Genomic DNA, 13,882 nt, shown 5'->3' with positions numbered 1-13,882 from the left:
GCTCTAGTGCAGTGGCACCATCATGGCTTATTGCAGCCTTGAATGCCTGGGTTCAAGCAATCCTCCCGAGCAGCTGCTGTGCTATTATTTCTAGCTAATTTTTAAAAGTTTTTGTAGAAATGGGGTCTTGCTGTGTTGCCCAAGCTGGTCTTGAATTCCTGGCCTCAGGTGATCCTTCTGCCTTGGCCTCCCAAAGTGCTGGGATTACAGGTGTGAGCCACCATGCCCAGCCCCTAATAAATATTTTAATTGCCAATTTGTCTTGCTTAAATCAGTTGGTAACACTTGGAATTTTCTTCAGAATATATTTTACATTAGTGGCTCTGACTGCTAATCCCCCCTTCCCCAAATGCTAATGTAACATAACAAAATGCACAGTTCTTAAGTTTATATAAAATAAACTTAGGTTTTCAGTTGACCTGCTTTAAGTGTAAAATAGTTTGAAAAACACAAGAAAGAAGATAAAGAATTTAAGATTTTGACATTTCTCTAATATGCCCTTAACTTCTCCAAGGAGTCATACTTTTTTTTGTGAGACAGAATCTCACACTGTTGCCCAAACTAGAGTGCAGTGGTGCAATCTCCACTCACTGCAATGTCTGTCTCTGGGCTCAAGTGGTCCTCCCACCTCAGCCTCCTGAGTAGCTGGGACTACAAGTGCACAGCACCATGCCCAGCTAATTTTTTCGGTTTTTTTTTTTTTTTTTTTTTTTTTTGGCCTGGGGAGGGGTTAGAGATGAGATTTTGCCATGTTGCCCAGGCTGGTTTTGAGCTCCTGGGCTCAAGTGATCCCTCCATGATCCACCATGTTTAGCTGATTCATACTTTTAACTGAAACATTGTTCCAAGTTCCTCAGAAACAGTCAAGGCTTTTTATCTAGAGACCATTTATAACTGGATCTTTCTTTTTGTAGCACTGACTCATCAAATTCATCCTAAACTCCTAATGAGTTAAATTTATATTCTGAATCTTGCTGTAAAAGCAACCATTCATTAGAATGGAACATGTTTACTGGAGAAGGGAGCTTATAAGTCATCTAGCCTACCCCCTTTTATGACATGTCTACATTCTTTCTGCACTTCTGCCAAAATGTTGCCCAGCGCCATCTCGGATATCTGTAGTCCTAACGAGAATATGAATTGTAGCTTGTATCCGTAATTTTACTCTTCTGTGCTTATTTGTCATTCATGTGAAGACCTTAAATAGATCTTAAATTGCTTCCTTCACTTTAGTACTTTAGCTGAGAGTAATAGGACTGTGTAGGTTTGGGTGTGTCTCTGCATTAGCTTGTTTAAGCAGGATAATAAAAACTTTTACTATAGGAAATTAAACATTTCCCAATCAAATCAATTCCAGTCTAACACAATTAAATTCTGATTAGGGAACTGGTTAACTTACTAGACTTAGAGGAAAATCCTAAAGAAATATAACTAAAACTCTATATTTACACTTTATAAATATAAACCTCTGTGAACAAACCAGTTATTTCAGGTTGCATTGGTGTATAGTTTTTTAATGCCTTATTTTTCTATTTTAAAATCACAGATGCAATTATGCATTCAAACACTGCCACAATATTTTGAGAAAGTTAAAGTTTCCCCTACTCCTACACTACGTACACCTTTCCCAGGTATGTACCAGTTTGGTGTGTAACTTTAGATTTCTTCCAAGAACTTTTAAGTAGGTGTTTGAATTATGGGAAGATTCTTCAGTTAAATGAACTTCTTAGATGAGTTTTTTAGTACAGTAGCACAAAATATACCTGTGTACCTATGGGGATACCTCTGTGCCATTATGATGGAGGGCAAGGGAAAACAGCACTCCGTATATACCTAGTTTACTTTCCCTCTTGTGTATATTTGTCTAATTTTGTGGAGCTGATGCTTCTCAAATGGAATCAGAAGTTAGTTTTTCCTTTACTATTTTCTCATTATGGTCTCTTAACTAGAGGTTGATGTTAGTAGTTGGACAATTCAGTAGTAAGTAATGACTTCAGTAAGGGATCTCTAGAACCTAGATCCCTTAATCCCTGCAATATTCCCGTGTGCACATTGTTCCAGGTGCTGTGCTGGGTACCAAGGGATACAATGTTTGATAGACAATGTACCTGCCATTATGGAGTTCACATTTTAGTGTGGGAAGACAAACAATAACAAGAAAGTGAAAATTTACTGTGCCGTGCCAGGTTGTTTAGCCTGGTGGGTGCAAGGTAGGGGTTTGGAAAATCTTCCAGAGCAAGTGACATTTGTGTGGAGCTCTGTAAAAGGGCAAGCTTGAAAGGTAATGTAGTCATCCAGGTGAGAAATGATGGTTAGGGGAGTGGAAAGAGTGGATGTTGAGATTGAAAAGAATTCCAAATCTATTTTAGTGGTAGCTGATAGGACTTTGTGATTGAACGTGGAGGAAAAAGAAGAGGGTGGGTTAGTAGCACACTCAGTCGCAGTTAGTGAGTGCTGCTGTGTGCAAGTAAGTATTGTTCTCTTATGTAAATAATTTCATCTTTACAAGGTAAGTACTATTCTTCCTCTTTTACAGACAAGGAAAGGGGAATACCCATGGTTCACATCTGTAGTAGTCTAGCCAGGAGTTTCAGTCACTCATTTTCTGAAGATGCTCTGCCTGGCAATGTGGTTATATTGCTTGAAATGAGACCCCTAATCTCAAGGTATTCATCTAGAAAAGACATGAACTGCCAATTACAAAATAGGATAACACTGAAATTAGAGGTGTGTTTATTAGCTTTGCTGTACAGAGAGATAAAGTAACTCTTTAAAGTAACTCTTTGCTTGGGTTAGTGGAGAAGGCTATAAAAATTACTTTGAATTTTTACTTGGAACATGCGTAATTAACATGGAATGTTTAGGGAAAAGAGGTTTTCAATTGATAACATAATAAACATGAGGAGTTTGAAGCATGGCATTCAAGGTTCTCTAAATTCTGGCCCAGTTAACTTTTCCATTCCTTGGTTTCATTCTAGTCCAGGTTTTCCTTCTGGGCCGCCCCTCCCCACATTAGACCTCTCCTTTCTGGAATTCCAGCTCAAGCCCTAGCTTTTCTCCATCTGTCATGATCTTACCCCATCTCAATGTCAGGGTAATTTTTATGTAATATTAACATATAATACTAACATAACTATCATATTTTAATGTTTGGATCATCTTCTCTGCAACATTGTAACCTCTTGAAGATGGCAGTAAAGGGGAGAATGACTTGATTTTACTTTTTCTTTTAACAAAAATGGCAGAGTAGTCTGGGCACGGTGTGGCTCATGCCTGTAATCCCAGCACTTTGGGAGGCCAAGGCGGGTGGATCACTTGAGGTCAGGCATTCGAGACCAGTCTGGCCAATATTGTGAAACCCCATCTCTACCAAAAAATACAGAAACTTGCTGGGCCTGGTGGCGTATGCCTGTAGTCCTAGCTGCTCAGGAGTCTGAGGTGGGAGAATCGCTTGAACCTGGGAGGTGGAGGCTCCAACTTGGGCGACAGGGTAAGACCCTGTCTCAAAAGAAAAAAATAAAAAAGGGCCAGGTGCGGTGGCTCATGCCTATAATCCCAGCACTTTGGGAGGCTGAGGCAGGTGGATCACCTGAGGTCGGGAGTTCGAGACCAGCCTGACCAACGTGGAGAAACCCCGTCTCTACTAAAAATACAAAATTTGCCGAGCATGGTGGCGCATGCCTGTAATCTCAGCTACTTGGGAGGCTGAGGCAGGAGAATCGCTTGGACCCAGGAGACAGAGGTTGTGGTGAGCTGAGATCATACCATTGCACTCCAGCCTGGGCAACAAGAATAAAATTCCATCTCAAAAAAAAAAAAAAAAAGGGGAGAGAGAAAAGATGGAATACTCTAGGGAATTCTAGTTTGTGTTTCTGTGGAAATGTAGCTGAATCTCACTTTTTAGGGATGGAGATTTTTGAATGGCATTACTAGTTGGTAAGTTTTGTTCTAACAGGGTACCCAGGTCTAGTGAGTCCGATTCATTCTTTCCTTAAATAGATGAAGGAGGAAGAAACATGAACTCCACCCTCAAGAGTAAGGCAGAATGAGCAAAGTCAGAGAAGTTAAAAAAGAATTCTCACGCGGCCAGCAGTGCAGAAAATCCTTGGTTTAGCTGTGAATCAAAACCAGTACTTTTTGTAATTTTTGAGCCTATGCAATTCTCCAAGATTTTATGTTGTTTCTTCTGTTTCTCTGTAGGCACCAGAGATGAAAATCCCAAATAAGAAAGTATTGCTTGAAGATTTTAGAGTACTGTGTATGTGTATAAGTGTAAGTAATATTTAGAAGATGACTTTACTGTGCTCCAGCTTGGCATGAGAATTCCAGGGGCAGAAAGAAATGAGGGTGATGATACCTGGAAAGGAGAGTCGTATTAAGTCCCAGCCACATATTAAGTGCTAACCACCTACTGTTAATAGGTGCTAATGTTCTGGATTGACAAAATGCATAGTGTCTACCCTAAAGTGACACATAATTTAGCAGTGCAGAAAGATGTCACTTAAAAGAAAACTTGAATGTTTGCTGAGATAGTTCACAAATTAAAGAAATAAACAAAGAACTGAGGAAATAAAGGAGGAATACAACTATGTCAGATGGTTACTTAACTGGGTGGCTGTTGCGTATATAAGCAGGTGGTTCACCTAAAAGTTGGGTGTGATGTAGTGAATGCCAGCTCTTGGTGCACTTTCATATTGCATTGCTTCCGGGCTTAATTTGTGTTTATGTAGGAAAAAATTTTTTGTTGGCTTTTAGTTTTTTTTTACGGGTTCCTTATAATTCTGTGATTGATATTCAAAGTGAAAAAAATTATATAAGCTTCTAATATATGAGAAGCCGTCTCACTTGACATTTTTTATTTGGAATTTTTGCAGAGAATAGTTTTGTCACAGTCAAAAGATTTTGGGATCTTGGAGTGAGAAACCTCGGTGTAATTCCTATTTCTCTGCCATTCCGTATGTCATGTGGAGTAAGTGTCAACTTCTCAGTCTCAAGATCCTCATCCTTAAATGGAATACTTTTTGTCATGCTATTTTGAAGACAAAATGCGATAATATGTGAAACTGCCTAGCTCAGTGACTGGTACATCATGGATACTCAGAAAAAACACACCCTCTAAAATAAGAACAGTACCAAAAGACAGGATGTAAAATAAGGGCAGTGCCAAAAGACACATGCATGCTGAGTGTGTGAGAAAGAACTTCATGGCCTTCCTGGGTGGCGCAGGCCATGGCAGTTCCACAGCATGACGTGGTTGCTGTGGGTGGTAGAGCAGACATGCCGCTCCCCATCACTGCCTGGCTTTGATGCTTTCTTTCTTCAGCTGAGAGGACACAGCTGTGATACAAAGACCTTGTGTGTACAGTCATGACCTCACATTTTCAATTTCCTGCTGGCAGAACCCACAACCTCCAATGTACGAGCACCAGAGTTGGCCTGAGACAGACAGCATACAGAGGCTTGTAACATCCTTCTGGAAAACACTGTGTAAGCTTTCAGTGCGAATAAACATGATCAGTGGCAAGTTCTGTCAGATGTAGTCTGCGACCATCCTGATTTTACTGAGCAAGACTATGTTGATTTACAGGTGGCTGATGATTCCATGAATAGCCCACTACTAGTATTTTTTACAAATTTAACAAGACATTCTTACTGGAAGATTGCCCTGTTCTTACGATACTACTGCCCTTTTTCCTTTATTTGCTTTTCAGACTAAACTTGGAGACTACAGTCAGTCAGAGAACTTGCTAGGCCACCTCTCAGGTTATTCTTTCATTCCTGATCATCCTCAAAATTTTGAAAAATAAATTGTAAAAATGACATCAGCAACATATAGGCTTATGTCCTTGAGAAGCAGAAGTTAATTACCTAAACACAGCAAGTACCTTAGAACTCGGTGGAGTTGAATTCCACTATGCAAGGAATCAAAGTAACAATGAAATTATGATTGGAATGACGTCAAGAGGAATTCTGATTTATAAGAGACTACGAACGAGTACCTTTCCATGGTCGAAGATTGTAAAAATTTGTTTTAAGTGCAAACAGTTGTTTATTCAGCTTTGAAAATGGCTTGCATAAATCTGGAGAAAGATTATCAGGATTTAATATGATGAATTGTAGAGCATGTAAACGTTTGTGGAAAGCAAGTTTAGAACATCACATATTCTTCTGTTTGGACAGACCACTTCCAACTAGAAATAATTTTTTTGCACATTATTTTACATTAGGTTCAAAATTCCTAATGCACCATGGGAGAACTGAAGTTCAATTAATTCAGTATGGCAAAGAAAAGGCAAATAAAGACAGACTATTTGCAGGCTCCTCAAGTAAGCCATTGACGTGGAAATTAATGAATTGGGAAGTAGTAAGCAGGAATTCAATATCTGATGAAAGGATTGGAAACGTAAAGCCTTCCATCACAGCTGCCACCTGGAACAGGAATTCCTACTTATCAAAATTTTGCATTCATACAAGAGGGAACCTGATTATGACCGTCTTCAGTTGGTCATTTGGTAGATTATGTGGTTCACACTTCTTCCAAAGTATTTGCGAATCAGAGATCACCATTATCAGCACAAGCTGATAGCATCACTCTGGAATCATCCACCATTACAGGACACCCCTGAGATGGGTAGTCTCCGGCTTTACCACCCAAACAATCTAAGAAAAACAGTTGGAACCAAATTCATTATTTACATTTCCAACAAGATCTGGAAGATCATATTAATGAAACATTGATGTTACATCTTCTCTTAAAAAATCTACTCCTAATGGTGGTGTTCTACATGATCATCTTGTTCTAATCAGAGTGAACCTGATGAAAATGGAAGGTATGGAGTCAATGTAAAGGGGAATATGGTCAGAAGATGTCTGTGATCATGTCCTAAGAAGCACCAGGAACACCTTTGAACTCGGTGACCCTCGATTGAAGAGAAGACCTAGTTGTATTGATCAGTGGTTGGAACTTTACAGACACATCCATGGTTGGGTTGTCCTGCTTATTAAAGCTAACTGTGAGAGACATTCTGGGGAACTCATGCTTCTAGTTCTACCTGTGCTGCATATGATGTAGTGGAAGAAGTGCTAGAAAACAGGACAGACTTCCAGTACATTCTGGAGAAAGACCCACTAGATAGTGTCCACCAGGATGACCATTTCCTGTGGGAGTCAGTGATCCAGCTAGCCAAGGGCTTACCGCTGGAACATTCTGGACACAATTTGATCAGCTTATCAAAAAGAAAACTTGGAATGACAATGTCTGGTGCCAGATTACCTTAGAACCTTTCCAAAAATAGATACAGAGATAGTTTGCCTTATGATACTACATGGATTATTTTAAAAGGTAATGAAGACTACATCAGTGCAATTCCAGCGTTATAAGTCAGAACAGTGCTTGTCAAGGGGCGTTACCACACACTGGAACAGATTTTTGGCAGATGACTTAGGAACAAGTCTTCTCCATGGTTGTAATGTTGACCACACAAGTGGAATGTGGCAGAGTTAAATGACCCCAATATTGGCCAGAACCCAGAATTTCATCCTATGGATGCTACCCAGCCTTCTGCCACTCAGAAGAAGGAAGCACTGCCTTTATCTTCGGGAAGATCACACTGCTGTTTAACCAAGAGAAAAATGAGAGTCATCAGTCACTCAGATCCAGTACACAGGTTGGCCTGACCATGGAGACCCTGATGATTCAATGACTTTCTGGATTTTGTTTTTCATGTGCAAAATAAGAGGGTTGGCAAGGAAAAACTCCTTGTTGTTTCTTGCAGTGCTGGAGTTGGAAGAACCAGCATTCTTATTACTATGGAAACAGCCATGTGTCTCATTGAATGCAGTCAGCCAGTTTATTCACTAGACATGGTAAGAACAATGAGAGAGCAGTGAGCCGTGATGGTCCAAACACCTAGTTATTACAGTTTTGCGTGTGAAGTACTGTTTTGAAAGCTTATGAAGAAGGCTTTGCTAAAGAAAGCAAAAGGAAAAAAAGAACTTTGTCATCTGTTAGGTTCCATTTATTGCATGATAATTGTGTTTGTATTGATTATCGGGCAAGTAGCTGTTCGCTATTTTGATCTTATTTCAGAAGGGCATAATAATTTTACTATTCAATGAAACGTTTTAAACTGGGTAGAAAAAGACTATAGTTTTTGTATGCTTTACAGCAGAAATCTTATAATGATTAACTGGTGGTATATTTCATTGGCATAAAATACATTTAAAAGTTCAAGTAATTATATAAACAGTGTAAATTGTATATGTAATCTTATTCAAATTGAAATTCTTTATGGCTGTACTTCTATGTAATCAAAGACTTTGTGGGGAGAGATAGACTAGGTAGCTATTTCTCTTGTCCATTAATCACTTAACATAGTTTTGAATAAAAAGTTCCGTTTCATTGGATAATACTAATGACAGTTTAACATATTTTAGATGGTTACTATGTTCTAGGCATTGTGTGAAGTAGTTTACATAGTTTCACTTATTTCACTGCAATCCTAGGAGGAGTAGTTACTATTATTACACTCATTTTACAGGCAAAGAAATCGGTCTGGAGAGGTTGGATGTTTTGCCCAAGTTCTCATCATAAGGTGACGGATGAGGATTCTAATTCAAGCTTAATTCAAGTCTAGTACTTTAGAACCTACCTCTTAGTGGCTGTCATGTTACAGTATAGGGGAGAGCAGACTGTTCCTTTACCCTCGTAGGGTAGCTAGGGCTTGTGAATTAAGAGATTAAGAGACAGATTAACAGGAGTAGAGGCATACACATTTTATTGATGTTAGTGTTTTTACATGCACAGGGAAGGAGGGGTTATTTTTATGTTTATCTTTATTTTAAAGAGACGGGGGTCTTGCTGTGTTGCCAGGGCTGGACTCTAACTCCTGAACTCAAGCGATTCTTCTTTTTGAGCTTCCTGAGTAGCAGGGACTGTAGTTGTGCCCTTCTGTGCTTGGCTAAAGAATGGGTTTGTGGCCGGGCGTGGTGGCTCAAGCCTGTAATCCCAGCACTTTGGGAGGCCGAGACGGGCGGATCACGAGGTCGGGAGATCGAGACCATCCTGGCTAACACGGTGAAACCCCGTCTCTACTAAAAAATACAAAAACTAGCCGGGCGAAGTGGCGGGCGCCTGTGGTCCCAGCTACTCGGGAGGCTGAGGCAGGAGAATGGCGTGAACCCGGGAGGCGGAGCTTGCAGTGAGCTGAGATCCGGCCACCGCACTCCAGCCTGGGTGACAGAGCCAGACTCAGTCTCAAAAAAAAAAAAAAAAAAAGAATGGGTTTGTATGTGATTTTTAACAAAGGCTGATAAATTGTGAAGTGACTAGTCTAAGGAGAAGAGGATTTCAGCTCCCGGGGTGGTAAATTGTGGGAAAATGACTAGGAAATGTATGGTAATAAGGTTTGCTATGCAGGTTTATTTTGCCAGTTTCTGGTCTCCTAATAAGGGACAGGGAAACACCTTTACATATGGAAATTTATATGACCTTTCCACAGGGAAATTATGTCCTGCCTTAGGCAGTTAGGGAGAGGGCAGAGAACTCTTCCTGTATCTGCTGTGTCTCAGCTGCCTTCAGCTCAAAGTAATCCTAATGCCAAAGTAGCGTATGTGGGTGTGGAATATTCTCTGATTCCTGTCAACAGTATCATCTATACTTAACAGCAGTGCAAGTTTTTTTAAAAAAATCATGTTTCAGGTTTTGCATGTGGAAGGCAAATGGACATTATTGAGATAAATGAAGAATATATATTTTTTAACAAAGAATGCTGTGTATTTATGTCTCTGTGACATTGTGTTTTGGAGGCTAAGGTGTTAAGCATGTGATTACTTTAAATTCCATGTTACTACCTGTTTTTAAGATTAAAAAAAAGTCATTAGGCAGTTTATGTATCATGAGAGCAAATTAAAAATAACATAAATGTGATCAAGGTGAGGTGAAACTAGTCCACTTCTAATTCAGGCCTTCTTGTGAAAGCCAGTTTGTGCAAGATAAGTAAGTTTGTTTGACGAGAACAGAATAACTAGTTTGTCAGTTGTGATGAAGATAGATAGTTATTCAGAAACATTTTTATTGGCTACCTCTGAATTAATAAATGAAAAGAGAAATTATTTTTTTTCTGTAGGGGATGTCTGATGAGTTATTAAAAAGTGGATGAACCTAAAATTATGAAGAAGCAATTATAATGAACTTAAAATTACTTAAAGAGTTATGAAAAACAAAAAGAAAAGGCATGTTTTCTTGTGCCTTATTTTGAAGTGACAAATTATTTGCAGGATACGTTTGTAGAGGGAACTAATGTGATTTAAAAAATGAGTACTAGATTTACAGAATGATGCCTTTAAAACTCACTGGTGCACTTAAATTATTTTATTTATGTTTATTCTGAAACTACCTTTATTTTGAAAATGAGATATAGCTTTACCTACTGGTGACAAAAGTGTAAACAATAATTCTGGAAACATGTGTTAAAAACCAGCTTGGTGCTAGGCTCTTGGGGTAGAAAACAGATCAGGCTATTGAGGAGCTCATAGGCCATAAGGGGCTGGGGACTTGTCATTAGGTGTGCATTTTGTTCTGGATGCTCCTGAAGGAGTGTGGGCAGGTGCGCACCACCATGCCTGGCTAATCTTGTTATATTTCTGTAGAGACAGGGTCTGGCTGTGCTGCCCATGCTGAGTTTGAACTTCTGAGCTTAAGAGATCTTCCCATCCTGCCCCCACTGCCCCCGCCCACCCACTCCCTCTAGCCTCCCAAAGCACTGGGATTGCAGACGTGGGCCACTATGCCTGGCCTGTGCAAAACTTTTAAATCAGTGCATACTCAACGGTCTTGATGCAATTCCGGCTTGTTGGTAAGAGAATGGGGATTTACTCACAAGCCAGCATGTCATTTTTAACTCTGAACAGATCAAACTATTGGTTTTACTCATTTATGCCATCAATAAACTTTATGAATAAAAACTCACTGGGCAAATATTTAAACATACTACATACATAGCACTGTGCAGTTTCTAAGGAATGTAATGGAAACTTTAGTCACATCCCTGGCTTCCAGAACTTTATGTTATTTAGGTACATTTGTCTGCAAAGTTGTTGGGTTAATTGTCCCTTTCTTTCCTCTCTTTTTAAGATATTAATAAATAATGTCATGACCAAAAGATAATCCTTATGGACAAGGCAGATCTAAAAAGCCTTAGCTAATTTATAATCTTGCATAATCCATGATGACAAGATGCAGAAACAAAAATGCCCTGAATAAAAACCTAGCACCATTAGCAGCCATTTCCTTTTAAGTCTTTACGAGTATACTCTCCAGTTTCTTGAAAAATTTATTCTAAAATATGTAAGACACACAAAACAGCAGAAACACTAATACAGGTACACTGAACACCTGTGTACCTACCACCCAGTTTAAAAATAAACTGGCTGGCCGGGCGCGGTGGCTCAAGCCTGTAATCCCAGCACTTTGGGAGGCCGAGACAGGCGGATTACGAGGTCAGGAGATCGAGACCATCCTGGCTAACACGGTGAAACCCTGTCTCTACTAAAAACTACAAAAAAAAACTAGCCGGGCGAGGTGGTGGGCGCCTATAGTCCCAGCTACTCGGGAGGCTGAGACAGGAGAATGGCGTGAACCCGGGAGGCGGAGCTTGCAGTGAGCTGAGATCCGGCCACCACACTCCAGCCCAGGCAACAGAGTGAGACTCCGTCTCAAAAACAACAAAAAATAAAAAATAAAAAAATAAATAAAAATAAAAATAAACTGGCTGTTGGACCAGAAGCTCACTGTGTGCTTCTCACCAGCTTCTCCCTCATGCTGGAAGTTGCCCCTTTGTTGAACTCTGTTCTTGGTGGAGATGGAGTGAGTCCTAATGATGGAACCATGTTTCTCTCATACTTACAGAATAAAGTTTAAATCTTTAGCATGGAATTCAAAAGACTTCTGGCATTCCAGTTCAGAGCCACCCTTCTGGTCTCCTTGCTCCTCCGCCGGACACTGCCTGTGTACCCAACAGGCCTCCAGGGTTACTGCTTCCATTCATTCTTATTCTCATGACGTTTTCCTTCCTCTCATCTGCCAAAATCCCACCTAATGATCCTCCTGCTCTGCAGTTTACAGTTCTTTAAAATTAGAAAAGGTTGTGTAGCCTTCTAGTTTCCTGAAAAAAGAAAAAACAGATTTTAAACATAAAAAAGTACCATATTTTCATAGTATTTGCATTATGTCTCATTACAGTTCCTGTGGACATGTCTGTCTCTTATTGATTGTAGGCTCTTTGAAGGAAGATTTATGTTATGAACAGTGTTTTATATATTGTTAGCAATCAATAAATGCTTGTTATATTTTTCTCATGAGGATATTGATTATTCTATTTTAATTTATGACCATTAACCTGTCTTATACATAACTGCTTTGTGGACATGAGCAGTTTTGATCTCTGAGGCTCCTGTGAGGAATCTAATTTTTGTTAATCATGGATGGAAATATTCACAGCATCATTCATCAGTTTCTTCACATTGTCTTCCTTTGTATATTACAGTATATTACAGATGTTTTAAAATATCAAAGTAATGTGTTTTTTTTGTTTTATTTTTTAGATATTGCTATATGGAGATTTGCCAAAAAATAAAGAAAATATAATATATTTAGCAAATCATCAAAGCACAGGTTTGTATTTCATTTGCATGAAACGTAGGTTTTTCTACAGATGGCACATGGGCATTCAAAATACCATTCTTACATTTAAATGAAGTGGGTTTTTTAAAACATCGATTTTCTGTGCAGATATTACACCTGTTCTTGTATTTTTGTGATTTTACTTTTTGGAAAGTCAGAAACTTGAAAGCTATGAATTTTCCTAAATTTACCTTCTCCCTCTGTTGGATGTAAGTAAGCTATTTTCTTACTTGCTTGGTTTGTTTTTCCTTTGTGTAGTGTATTCATTCTTTTTGTAAGTGATGTTTCTAGAAGTAGCCTTGGGTGGAAGTGTAGATATACATTTTACGTTTTTGATTGCTAAGCTGCAGAAAGGCTGTATTGGTATGTGAGTACTCATTTCCTTACTATGCTAGTCATTTCTAATGTCTGCACTTCCTTTCCTTCTTCAAATGGGTTTGGTTTAATTCTAGTTTGCTACTGTTCCATCAGAGGAATTGCAGAGGACTGGTCTTCAAAATAGTGCAATATATACTTTAGGTTAAGATACTTCTAAAAACCTTTGCATTTTTAAGTAATTCTAGAGTCCCAAGAATTTGCAAAACAGTACATTGTAGTCCTATGACCCTTTCAGCAATATTTTCCCAATGGTGACATCTTAATACAATTGTAGCACAGTTGCAGGATCAGGAAATTGGCATTGGGTAAGGTACTTTTTAATTCTCCAAATAATTCAGCCCTCCAAGAAATCCCACTTCTTATGTTTTCAAACCTGTAGCTAGCTACTTTTGGTGCATACTTCCTAAATTCCATTTTTATTGCTTTAAAAAATGTTATACCTAGAAGCTCAAAGCTAAAAACAGCCTGATCAATATAGTACTCTTAAGCTAAAAACAACCTGATCAATATAGTACTCTTAAGGGAAATCACTTATGCCTGTGACTTTTTTTGAATTTTCTTTCTGTCAGCGGTCTCTTCATGATTTTGTGGTTTTTATTACTACTTATACCATAGATGAGGTATAGAAAGCATAAAAAGTTAAAGTGCATTTTTCTCAATTTAGTGAAGTAATGATTACATTCAGATTTATAGGACAAGAGTTGAAGCTACAAGGGGTTGATAGGAATTTTGATGTATCTGTGTATTTTCCCCAACTTTATTATGTGACTGGTTCAGACTGTTTTATCTAATTACATTTCACTCTCGGCAAAAATAGCAAAA

At 38.9% G+C, this 13,882-nt stretch overlaps 1 protein-coding gene across 2 annotated transcripts in view; it reads left to right on the top strand.

Moving 5' to 3' along the window:
* Positions 1–13,882, top strand: part of AGPAT5 (1-acylglycerol-3-phosphate O-acyltransferase 5) — a 54,444-nt gene that overhangs the window by 4,968 nt on the left and 35,594 nt on the right. The window contains exon 2 of one of the 2 annotated variants that reach the window (XM_025393974.1): positions 12,604–12,673. The exons of the other annotated variant lie outside the window; for it this stretch is intronic. Within the exon in view, the coding sequence (XP_025249759.1) occupies positions 12,604–12,673 (70 nt within the window). The remainder of the gene's footprint in view (positions 1–12,603; positions 12,674–13,882) is intronic. 2 annotated transcript variants of the gene reach the window in all.

Source organism: Theropithecus gelada, chromosome 8, assembly GCF_003255815.1.
Source record: "Theropithecus gelada isolate Dixy chromosome 8, Tgel_1.0, whole genome shotgun sequence".
Classification (NCBI taxonomy): domain Eukaryota; kingdom Metazoa; phylum Chordata; class Mammalia; order Primates; family Cercopithecidae; genus Theropithecus; species Theropithecus gelada.
Note: the sequence above shows the minus strand (reverse complement) of the source record. Positions and strands in the feature narration are given on the sequence as shown.